This window comes from Rhea americana, unplaced genomic scaffold (genome assembly GCF_003343005.1).
Source record: "Rhea americana isolate MKP2758 unplaced genomic scaffold, rheAme1 scaffold_619, whole genome shotgun sequence".
NCBI classification, from domain to species: Eukaryota; Metazoa; Chordata; class Aves; order Rheiformes; family Rheidae; genus Rhea; species Rhea americana.
Window position 1 is genome coordinate 11,260 of NW_028186778.1, and position 11,807 is coordinate 23,066.

At 64.2% G+C, this 11,807-nt stretch overlaps 2 protein-coding genes across 2 annotated transcripts in view; one reads left to right on the top strand and one right to left on the bottom strand.

The window, feature by feature from the left end:
- The window catches only part of SPDEF (SAM pointed domain containing ETS transcription factor), a 2,501-nt gene extending 2,276 nt beyond the window's left edge, over positions 1-225 (top strand). The window contains exon 4 of the mRNA XM_085320190.1: positions 47-225. Coding sequence (XP_085176316.1) covers positions 47-225 — 179 coding nt within the window. The remainder of the gene's footprint in view (positions 1-46) is intronic.
- Positions 226-2,135: 1,910 nt separating this feature from the next.
- On the bottom strand, positions 2,136-9,121 carry PACSIN1 (protein kinase C and casein kinase substrate in neurons 1). The gene is made up of 10 exons (XM_085320188.1): positions 8,989-9,121; positions 7,640-7,772; positions 7,104-7,260; positions 6,688-6,923; positions 6,335-6,490; positions 5,708-5,883; positions 5,181-5,301; positions 4,941-5,065; positions 4,400-4,593; positions 2,136-4,037 (listed from the first exon to the last, which is right to left on the bottom strand). The coding sequence occupies exons 2-10, from the start codon at positions 7,700-7,702 to the stop codon at positions 3,928-3,930; spliced, it is 1,338 nt and encodes a 445-aa protein (XP_085176314.1). The 5' UTR covers positions 7,703-7,772; positions 8,989-9,121; the 3' UTR covers positions 2,136-3,927.
- Between the last annotated feature and the right edge of the window lie 2,686 nt (positions 9,122-11,807).

The following is an 11,807-nucleotide window of genomic DNA, read 5'->3' on the forward strand; positions in this document are numbered from 1 at the left end:
CGCCTGCCCGTTCGCCCGGTCCCACCGCCCCCCGCTCCGCTCGCAGGCATCTTCAAGATCGAGGACTCGGCGCAGGTGGCGCGGCTGTGGGGCATCCGCAAGAACCGCCCGGCCATGAACTACGACAAGCTGAGCCGCTCCATCCGGCAGTATTACAAGAAGGGCATCATCCGGAAACCCGACATCTCCCAGCGCCTCGTCTACCAGTTCGTGCACCCGCTCTGAGAGGCGGAGCGGGCTTCGGGGACGGCGCCCCGCGCCCCGGCACGCGGAGAGGCTCCGACGGCGCAGCGCGGCGCCCGAGCCGGCGGAAAGCGGAGGGGGGGGGGAGCCCGGCCGAGACCCCGCGGCGCAGAGCCGCTCCGGGATGGGATCCGGCGCCGCTCCGGCGGGAGCCGGTGCCGCTCGGCAGGAGCTCTGCCGGCCGCGGCAGGGCTGCTCCAGATTCGCGCCAGATCCCCCCCCCAACGCCTCGCCCAGCCGGGATCCCGCGGGTCGGCACCGCTTCGGGGGCGGCGAGCCGGCCCCCGGGGCGCCTCTCCGCAAGGACGCGGCGCCGTCCAAGAGAGAGGGGTTATTTTTTTTGTTTGTTTGGTTTTTTTTTGCAAAAGGGGCGATGGCGAGCGGCGGCCCCGGTCCCTGCCGTGGGGCTGCCCCGCGCCCCCGTCGCTGCCCCGCGGGGCGCAGGGCCCGGCCCGTGCTTTTGGTTTGGTTTGGCTTTCACTGCCTGATCCTGCTCCTAGGGAAGGGGGAGGGAAAGGGGGGAAAAAAAAAAAGAGAAAGAAAAAGATGTAATTTTTGCTGTTTCCTTCTGGAATATAAATCTGAAATGCAAATACTCAAATCCGAACTTGGACAGAGACCTGGGGATTGTTTAACCTGCTCATTTCATAAGAGTCTAAGTTACCCGGCAATGTTGATCTTTTATATTATAGGGTTTTTTATTTGTTTTTCTTTCGGTTTTGGCCAGCGATGAGTTGTGGTTTCGGTTCAAATGAGGAGTATAGAGGGGAGCCCSGGATGCCCATGAAATGCTTTGTGGGAGTTTAAGGGAGGGAAAAAAAATAATAAAAAACCCGGTTGGTGGTTTTTTGTTTTTAACTTAAAATAGCCGCCTGTGGCAGCTGCTGCGTTTTTGTCGTCTTTTGGCCCGTTTCGGACTGTTTACATGGCAGAGCAGCGAAGGTCTTTGGCCAGCCCTGCAAACACCGTGAGCGGGTTGAAGTCTGAGACYGCCGGAGGAAGGAGAGGAGCAGGCGAAGGAGGAAAACAGCTTTTGTCTCTGGAAAAGGGAGGGAGAGAAAAAAAAGAGGGGGGGAAAAAGGGGAAGCGTGTGTCGGGTGGTTTCCTCCGGGTGCCCCCGGCTGCCGAGCCGGGGTTTCTCCAGCAAGTCCCTCCCGGGGGGATCAGGGTGTGAGGCGGCCTCCGATGACGCCGGGGTGCCCGTCCCCTCCCCGCAGCCCCCCTCGCCCGGGGGTCCCGGAGGTGCCCCGGCACCGGCTCTCCGTGGTCCCCGGCGAGCGGATCGTCGCTCCCAGCCGGCCCCTGTGGCAGAGGGAAAGCCGAGGCCGGCGCTTTCCCCGCGGGCTGYTGCAAGTTTGCAGACCTCAACCTGCCACCGAAACTGCCCCGGGTGCCTCCGTCCTGCCCTGACGGTCCTGGACGCGCCCCGGATGGGGCAAATGGGAGGAAACCCGGAGCACCCGTCCGCTCCCTGCAGCTCAGGGGCGAGAAAACCAGGGTCGATCTTGAGGTGTTGCCCGGCACCAGGTTTTCGGGATGAGACCAGCTGCCCCCCACCCCCACCCCGGGCCTCAGGGCCCCCGCGAGCTCCCCCGGGGTCTGCAGCCCCGGCAGGCACATCCGCGCGGGGCGAGATCGGCGCGTGCGAGGCAGACGAGGGCCCAAGCCGGCAGAACGCTTACAGAGCTCAGCCATTTTCGCTTGCTGTTCTTGTTGTTGTATCCACGGTAATACAATCACAATATATATATATATATTATATATATACTTCTTAAATTACACAATCAATGTACAAAAAACCGGGGTGCATTGCTGAGACAGGTGGTTGGTTGGGTTTTTTTTTTGACTTTTTTTTTTTCCCCCCCGCTCCCCATAATTGTAACTAGCAGAAGAGACGGGGCTGGGCAGCTCTCGTCCGCGGTACCCAGCGCGCGGCGATTGCCTTGCTTCGGAGGAACACCCGCTCCCTGGGGCCAAAGAATTCGCGAACCGACGGACCGGGGAAGAGAGGAGAGGTGGGAGAGGAGCGCGCGGGGCGGGCGATGGCGGTGATGCAGGCGGGGCTGATGTTATGGAGATAAATAAGAGCTGGGCTGTGGAGACGAGCCTCTGGGCTCTTTCCCCAGGTTGCCCATGGCAGGAGGGTTGGGGTGAGATGGAGCGAAGGGGCTACGTCACCCGTGAGCTTCCCGCACAGCGGCCGGTTGCAGAGGCCAGGGCCAAGTGGGGCTGGGAGGCGCTTTCCAAGAGCCGTGGCGGAGCAGGTGTCCAACCAAAACACCCGCGCGCTCACCCTCCGGGGCACGGAGGCTGGACGGGGCGGCTTGCCGCGAGATCCTGCGGCGGGTCCTCCATGCCGCGGGCTCRGGGGTGAGGAACCGGCCAGCGACGCTGCTTCCCCCCATGCAGGGAAGGGCTCTGGGGTCTTCAGCCCTCTTCACCAGGCAGCTTCTTTGCAGCTGAGGTCCGCTCCCTGTGCTGAGCCTTCCTTGTCCTCCTGGATGCTTGCCAACCTCTTCCCACCTTAGCTCCCAGCTGGACCTGGCTCCCTGCCCCAGTGCGGGGACCAGACAGCCCGTAGGAAGGTTCCTGCTTCACCGTGCGAGGCTGGGCTTTGCTTAACCCCTTTTCCCCCTCCTGCCAGCTCAAAGCCAGGGGCCGTGAGGTCTCCTCCTGCTGCAGGGGGATTTTGCTCTTAGGAAAGGCAGTCCCACGGGGATTGTTCTCAGCAGCATCCAAACCAGGCCTCCACTTCACTGGGTTGGCTGTGAAGCTGCTTCCAGCACCATCAAACCAGGGTGAGGTTCCTCTCCAAATAGCAGCCTATTTCAGGCCCTGCTGGGCCACCTGGCCCTGGATCTGGTTTGCCCTGGGATAAAAATGCCCTTGCGAGAGCCACTGCTGCTCCTGCAGCAGGGCATTGGCTCTGGAGCATCTACTCCCTCCAGCAGACAACACTTCCAGCAAGATCTTGACATCTCTGAGCAGAGAATGGACCTGGCCTGGCACAAAGGAGGAGGCTGAAGAGATGCCACTGAACTATATGGTTGGGAAGGTCCAGCTGTTGAATCTGCAGCTGGCCCTGGCCATGGCCCACAGCGAGGTGGGGAGGACTGGTTCACTGATGGGGCTGGATGTTGGCAGGAGRAGGAGGATGTTTATCCCCTTCCTTTGGGGAGAGAGGGCTGTGATGGAGGATGAATTGGGGAAAAGAGCTTGGGAACACCAATAAATAAACGGAGTAAAACTCCACTTCCTTTCATTTTGGGGGGAACGAATTTGATTGGTCCCAGGAGCTTAAGTGCTGTGCATTTCGGAACAGTTCCAGCCAATCAGAAGGTGGCTCATGATTTCAGTATCTTTAAAAACCAACCAATCAGAAGCTCTCACTGGTTGGGCTTTAAGATCTTGAGGTATTGGCTTTTCCCTTGGAAAACCAACTAAAGTAGAAGAACGGACGACGTCATCTTTTGCTTCACATTATCTTAGAAGAAAAAAGCAACTATGCAAAATACTCTTCAGAGACAACTCTTAAAAAAATAAAAGCTTGGTCGGAAAATATGTCTGAATCTCTAACTGTGAGGAGTGAACGACCAGACGGCAAAATGGCTGGTTGGCTGGTGGAGAGATGGAGACARCGGAGGGTGGATTTATCTGCTGACGGCAATGAGAACACCACAAGACTTAGATAGCCTCCACATAGTTGGCTGGGTAGAGACCTAGCTGCCCGTTGTCCAAGCGCCCTTTGCACCATCCTTGCTCATCTTCTTCTCCTAGTTTGGTTAGTTCATCACCTGAAACAAAAGGTAGAAAGGGGAGAGCTTGTGGCAGTGTGCAGGAAGCTTCTCCTGACTCCTCTTCTTCTCCCCTGGATGCAGCTCCTGGGGGTTTCTAGGATTGACCCCTGGCACTTAAGATTGTAGGGCAGAAATGCAAGGGCTAACCCCAGGAGACCCCACATGCTGTGTCCTAGCACCTCTCCAAGCCTACTCTGGTTCAAGCTCAGACTGTGCCTTCCCCTTCTAGTTAAACATTTGAGGGGCTGGGATAACTCAGAAATGATTTGAGGGATTTTACTCCAAAAAGCAGGACAGCATGTGACAAGTAGCTCTGGCAGAGATGCTCTGAGTGACCCAGCACCCACAAGRGACCATACCTGCTTTGAAGCTGAGCTCATCCTGCTCCTGCCCGTCGTAGTCGTACAGAGCCCGCACCCGCACGCCCTTCCCCGACGGCTCCTCGTCGAAGGGGTTGGTGCCACCATTGGCCTCATTGGTGTTGAAGGAGTTGCTGCCTTCATCGTCGGACCATTCTGCACTGTAGGTCTGGCCACGGTCGTGGCTGCTTACACTGGGGGTGGGAAGGAAGGAGGCAGAAGGGCTGTCAAAACAGGCGGAGAGCGAAGGAGGAAYGCGCGTGCCCCTTTCACTGGGGAAATCTGGATGGGTGCTGCAGCCTTCCCATGGTCACGCGGGAATGAGGACTTCAGCAAGCAAGCTCCTGGGCCAAGGGCATGGCCCCCACCAGGCTGCCCCACAGCCAATAAGACACAGAGGGAGGGCTCTGAAGTGTTTGCACGGGCAAACACTGTGCATTTCCCCATGACAGATGCCTACCTTGGCTTGCATCTCCCCATCCTGCTGGGCGCCCAGCTGCCCTCCCCTCCTGCCCRTTGGCAAGCTGCCCGGCACACTCACCTCCCACGCTCCCCTCCCTGCGCCCCCGTCTCGCTCCCACTGCTGGTGTTGGTCAGGGTCACCCCCTCGCCCTTCTTCAGCTTCTCTTTTCGTGTTATCGTGTGCGTCAGGTCCGGGTTCCACTCCTGGAAGCACAAACCAGCTAGCCCCTGAGCACTGGGACAACAGGCAAACACTGCACGGCTCTGAGCGCCTGCGGGGGCAGCGATGGTCCCCATCCCTGGGGGTGCTAAGCCTCACCTCAAACTGGGGCCAGTTCATGGGCATCCCGGGGCCACTGGTGCTGCGGAACCACCGGAGATCCTCCTGCGCATCCGAGAGGCGGATGGTCTGCTCCAGCTCCCGGTAGACATTGGCATAGCTGGGGGAGAGTTGCAAGTTAGGGTATTCAAGAGGGGATGGACCCTACCGGCAAGTGGGGTCCTCTGGCAGCGGGGATGGGGTGGGATGGCGAGAAGCTACGGTTGTATTTCCTCCTAGGAGCCACTGGAGGGCACCTGGCTCCCGCACAGCCCACCTGCATGACTGCACCACTCTGGTACTTCTTAGTGGCCACAATGGTGGCAGGAGACCTCTTTCCCTTGCATTGCAGGGGACTAGTTTGCTTGGAAGCACCCAGACCCTCCAGGGCTTGGTTTGCTGCCAGGCAGCAGGAGTAGACCTTTCATGGATCCTGGCATTGCTCCTTCTGGCTCCTGACCGCTGCAATGCTGACACACCACACTTTCTCCCTGGCCAGTGGACTGGCCAGCAAGRGATGCACGTACCTGCTGCTCTCTGCCAGGTTCAGGTGCCTCTTGATGTCCAGGAGCACTTCCTTGAGGAAGTTGAGCCTCTTCTCCTCAAACTGCTGGCACTGCTCAAAGACCTGCTCCATACTCTCGATGTACTGTGGGGTGCACTTGTTCAGCTCGTCCAAAACCTTCTCATACTTCTCCTGAGTCTGCAGCCAAGAGATAGGGTGTCTCAGTTACAGCTCAAGCACCTCAGAGGCTCTTCCTGGGCAATGAGAGGGTTTGGTGTCTGGGCCACTTTGGCCAAGCTTCTAGCTCAGCTTCAGTGAAGACCCTCCGGAGCTAAATCAGTCTGTCTGCAAGAGAAATCTTGCCCCAGGAAGAGGGGTTAACCTCTTCTCAGCTCACATTGCCCTTAGGCCTGTCTGCAAAGCCTGAGCCTTCTGCTATGAGTTGTACAGTGTGTAGGGAAGGGAAAGGGGGAATGAAGGGGGCAAATGGACAAGAGGTGGCCATCTGCGTTGTTTCTCATTGCCTGGGTAACCCTAGAGCCTGGTKCTGTGTGAGCCGTGGAGCAGAGGCAGCCGAGCTGCATCACTGCTCCGCCGCTGAGATTCCCAGCTGTCCCAGCATGGGGCCCGCCTGGGCAGAGACTCACACCTTTTGCACGTCTTGCTTGCACTTTTCTACTTTGTCTTGGAGCTTCTTCTGCTGCTCGGGGGTGTTGGACTGCTCTGCCTTGCTGTTGGCTTCCCGGGTCATTGCCAGCTTCTCCTCCTTGCAGGCCAAGTGGTAGGCTTTCTTGGCTGTCTCCAGCTAGTGAGAGAAGGGAGAGAGGATGGACGTCAGAGAAGAAGTCATAGCCCCCTGCCACATCCCTCTGCCTACCCTCCCAGCCTCTGTGGTGYGCTCCTTGGGTCTTCCTGCACTGCCCAGCTTGGACCAGGTTTCCAAGGGACTGGGAAGTGGCCTCTGGCGACCAAGATGGGCTGCAGATCATATTTCCTCCTCACCTCCTTAAGCTTCTTAGCCCAAGGTTTCTGTGCTTTCCGGAAGCCATCCTCTGCCTCCTTGGCCTCCTTGAAGCCTCCCATGATCTGCTTGTGGTAAGCATCCTTCTGCCAGTTCTTGACCTTCTCAAAGTCATCGTTCAGCAGGCTGTTCTTCACCTCCTGGTGCAGCTCACTCACCTTGTCTGCCTCCGTCATGATGGCACCCCATGCCTTCTCCAGGCTGCCATATTGGGGGCCTGCAAGGACAGAGGGGATGGGTGAGCCCAGGCATGCAAACCCAAGCTGCGGGTGCTGAGCTGGGCTTGTCCTCGCATCCCTTTTACAGGTGGGGACACCAAGGCAGGAGAGTGGGATCCAGGTGTCCTGGTTCACCACTGGCATGGGGTGACCCACGGCATGGGGAGAGRCCACAGTACCTTTCTCAATGAGCTGCCTCCACCTCTTGGACCAGTCAGTGAGTTGCTGGGCATAGGACTTCTCGATCTTGGCCCTCTCGTGCACGCAGTTCATGAGGTCATTACAGAGCCGGTGCCCATCGTCGATCCGCTTCACTGTGCGCTTGTAGTTCCCCACCTGGGATGGGGACGGGAAGCATGGGAGCCATGGCCTGGGTGCCRGGGGCTGGGGAAGGGCTGGGAGCTTTGCGGGGGAACAGGATGGACTTGGAGATGGAGGAGCTTTTGCTCCAGGCTGGCTCAGCCCCAGTTCCTGTGTCCTCTCCACCCTGCTCTGCACCCCTCCTGCACCTGGGCGGGCCAGGACCGGAGTCTGCACCCATCCTGCGCYGAGCAAGCACAGGGTCTGTGTTTGGGGTGCTGTGCAGAGCCTGGCCCAGCAGTGACGGCAGTTCAGGGCTCTGTGGTGCCTCGGTGGGGATGGGGAGGAGAGGGGCTGCCGGGGCTGCCTGGCTCCGAGCTCGGCCCCGGGGCGGGGGGGCACAGCAAGCGCTCACCTCCCAGAAGCTGTCGGTCGTTTCCTCCGCGGCTGCTGCAGACTCATCGTAGGAACCCGACATGGCTCCCGGTCCCGCCTCGGGCGTTCGCGCGGGCGCTCGGTCTCGCTCTGGGAAGCACCAGCCTCATGCGCTGCGGGGAGAGGGGCCGGGCTCAGCGGAGGGGCCGGGTCCCCGGGGCGCGACGCTGAGCGTGGGGCACACTGCCGCCAGGCGCCGGGGCAGGCGCGAGCGTCCAACGGATCGCAGCCCCTTTGCAGCATGCGTGGGAGCTGCAAGGATACAGGAGCCACGCGCAGCCCCGGCCGAGCAGCCAGTGCGGAGCATCGCCCCGCGCGTTGCTCCGAGCACAACGAGCCCTGCACCACGCACTCGCCACGCAGCGCGGAGCATCGCCCCGCGCGTTGCTCCGAGCACGAGGAGTCCTGCACCACGCACTCGCCACGCAGCACGGAGCATCGCCCCGTGCGTTGCTCCGAGCGCGACGAGCCCTGCACCACGCACTCGCCACGCAGCGCGGAGCATCGCCCCGTGCGTTGCTCCGAGCGCGACGAGCCCTGCACCACGCACTCGCCACGCAGCACGGAGCATCGCCCTGCGCGTTGCTCCGAGCACGAGGAGCGCTGCACCACGCACTCGCCACGCAGCACGGAGCATCGCCCCACGCGTTGCTCCGAGCACGACGAGCCCTGCACCACGCACATGCCGTATCCCCACCGGCAGGAGGGGATTGCACTGGGAGCAGTGGTTTTAGCCGAGATGCCCTTCGAGCCGCATCGTCCTCTCCGGGCACAGAGATGCGCCCTGTCYGTCAGCCCGTCTGCTGCTGGAGCCGGTCGCGGGCCGGCGTTGACAGCGGGACCCGATGCTGGCGGCAGCCCCCCGGCAAGGAGCAGCCTGAGCCGGCGGCTCCATCCGGCTGCCGTCACGTGAGCCGGTCCGCGCCGTTATCGGCACAGATGGGTCAGAAAACGGGAGCTGTCGCCTGTGGGTCCTGCTGGGGGAGCGGGGACCCGGCTCTTCCCCGGTGCCCCCCTCCCTCCCGCCGCCGGCACCGCCTGCGCCCTGCACCGCGGGGCCGAGAGTCCGGCTGGAGGGGCTCTGAAATCAGGCTAGAGCCAAACCTGCCTTAGGAAGCCGCAGACCCCCCCCTCCCGCCCAGCTCTTCGCCCCGGACCCGCTGCGGCATCCGCGCCCCGCCGGTCCCGCGGGTTCCTTACGTAACCGCGGGGAAGCCCGATCTGCCGCAGCGCCGACGCCGGGCTGGGCTGAGGAAGCAAAATCCCCAAAGCTGCTCCCCCGGGAAGGAGGGACCCCCCCGGGAGCGTCCCCGCGGCGGGCGCCCTTACCCGGCGAGGGTGCTGCCCCGGCCGCTGCGCATCCCCGCGGGGAGGCCGGGGCGGGGGGAGGCTGGCGGGGGCGAGCGCGGCCCGAAGAAATTCTCGTCCTGCTATTCCAACCTAATCCGTCCTGATCTTCAGAAAAACGGCATCCCCGGAGCGTCACGTGGCCCCGCCGCSCGCCTTAACCCTTCGCCGCTCCGCCGCGGGCTGCATCAGAGCTGGGCGCGGGGCCGGGCAGGGGGCCGCGGTGGCCACGAGCATCCCGCCACCCCCCTGCTCCGGCCGCGCTCCCGTGGGGGACCGCGGGGCCACGCAGCGTCTCCTGGACGGATGGGGCCGGGAATCGCCCTTGGGAGGCGGAGGTGGAAGACGTGCTGCGTCTCCCCAGGCTTTTTCCAGAGCATTTATTGGGCTAATGGACACATTTGGGGTCAAAACCCCTTGGAAACCGTAAGGAAAGCTGTGGATTTAGGGGCTGGCCTCAGGGGACAGCCTGTTCCTCCTGCCCGGGGCTGAGCGAGGAAGGGGGGCGGAAGCGGGGACCTCCGGGGAGCCGGGGCGCCGCGGGAGCGCGGGGTGCCGAAACGGTTACGGGCACGCCGCGGCGCGGCTCGCCGGGCTGGAAGTAACGGGGCCTCGCGGGGATTTAGTGATATAACCGAGAAACCCACCAATCCCCGGGCGCCTTCCCCGGCCGGTTAAAAATAAACGCGTGGCTCTGGCCGTCGCGCAGCCTCCGCGACACGTACGTACGTGGGGCCGCGGCACCGTCGCCCCGTTCCCAGCGCCGCGCAGCGCCCGCGCGCCGGCGCTTGGCTCCGTCCCGAGGCTGCGCTGGCGGCGGGATGGAGGAGCAGCCTCGGGATGGAGGAGCAGCCTCGGGACGGAGGAGCAGCCTCGGGGCGCAGCCCCGGCCCGGCCCCGCGGCTGCGGCGGGCAGCGGGGCAGCGACGACGGGCGCGTGCCTGCGGCAGCCCGGGCGCTGCGGGTGGGCGAACCGGCGCCGCGCGCCCGGCGGGCTGGGGAGTCGGGTGCTGCACGGTCTGGGTGCTGCAGCTCCGTCCTCTCTCTCTGCCTGTGGCTCTGGGGGCTATTTTTGGCTCTGCATCATTTTACGGTTGAGGCTGCTGCCTCGTTGCCCCTCTCCAGCCCCGCGCAGATGCACACCCATGCACGCACACCCGTGCACGCACCTACACGTATGCACGCACACGCACATGCACATGCATGCATGCATGCGTGTGTGCACATACGCGTGCTTGCACACCCGCACGCCCGCCGGCACGAGGCCGCCCTCGCTCCCTGCGCGGTGCCTGTCAGCCCGGCACAGCCCATCGCTTCGCATCAAGGCAGCTGGCGGTGACGCCTGCCGCCCGCGGTTTCGGCGGGCCGAGCCGTGGCCGTGGCGCGCTGCCAGGCCCCGCGCCGCGCTGCTGCAGCCCGGCGCTGCTCCCCCAGCGCCCTCGGCGGAGGGGGCTGCGCTTCGCCGGCCCGGACCCCCGCCGGGTCTCTCTCCAGCCTCCCCGGCCAGGCCGGCTCAGGGCTGAGCACTGCTGCAGCTCGTCTCGCSGTGTTTGGGGAAGGGGTGCAGGGAAGCGGCCAGGGGCAGTGCAGCGGGGGGGGTCTGCCCCCCATGCAGGAGCTGCCTGCGGAGAGGCGGCGCAGGGCCGGCCGGGCGCACGCGTGCGGGACGGGTGCTCGCCGGGGACGCGGCCGCCGGCCCCGCGCCGGCAGGAGGCTGCTGCAATGCAGAGGGCCGGTGCTGCAGCCGCTGCCCGGGGCGGCGCGCGCCTGCCCGCGCTTCCAAAACCAGGAGCTCTCCCTGCCCGTGCCCCCTCTCCCCATCGCCGTTTCGCCCTGCATCCCRTGTCCCCGGGAGCCACCACCGCAGGCTCCTCCGGCACCAGGAGAGGATCCCCGGCGCTGCTCCAGCGGCTGCACCGGCTCGCTCCCACCTCCTGCGGCCGGGGGGGGGGGGAGCAGCCGGGGGCGATACGGGTCCCAGCGTTGGGGCTTGCTGCGGGGCTCCCCCCGGGGTCCCTTTCCCTGCTGCCGCCTCCGTGCCCGACCCCGGCCGCTGCCTCCCAGCCCTGCTCACGCCGGGCTCAGGGATGCGGAAGGGCTGAGGCGCAGGCAGAGCCCGGGACCGGCCGGGAGACGCAGCTGGGTACAAAAGCCCCCGGGGTGGCGCGACCGGGCCCTCGGCGGAGGGAGCCGAGCCGCCTGCGGCACGGGTCGGGCTCTCCTGCCCCTGCCGCGGGGAAGGTGCCGCTTCCAAGCGGCGCCCCGGAGCCGCGGCGCTGAGCGCGGCCCCTCGCCGCCGGGAAGGGGCTGCCTCGCTCCAGCGCTGCGGAGGAGCGTGCAGCCGCGCCGGCTGATGCAATCCTCCCCGCCGGCTCCTCCGCTGCCTCTCGCGCAGCCACGACGCGCTCGGGCCGGGCCGAGCGTGCCCGTCGCCGGCGCAGGGGAGGGAGCTGGCGATGGGAAGCCGCCGCGGTCGCCGGCGGTGCGGTCGCCACGGCGCAGCGCTCGCTGGGCGCCTTTCGGAGCCCCCCCCTTAGGCTGCCTCTGCTGCAACGTTGCCGCCGGCCTGCAGCGCATGGTGCATCGGCCACGTGGCCGGGCAGAGGCTGGGGAAAGCCGACGGGCAGAGGCGCAGGYGGCTGCAAATCCTCCCGGGAGAGAGGCCGAGCCAAGCCGGCAGGGTGCTCGGCGGCAGCCGACGCGCTGCCGGGGATAACTGCGGCCGGCGTTTCGGAGGAGCCGGCGCCCGGGACCGATGCTCCGCACAGTTTCCCGCAGGACACAGCGGCCACGGACACCGA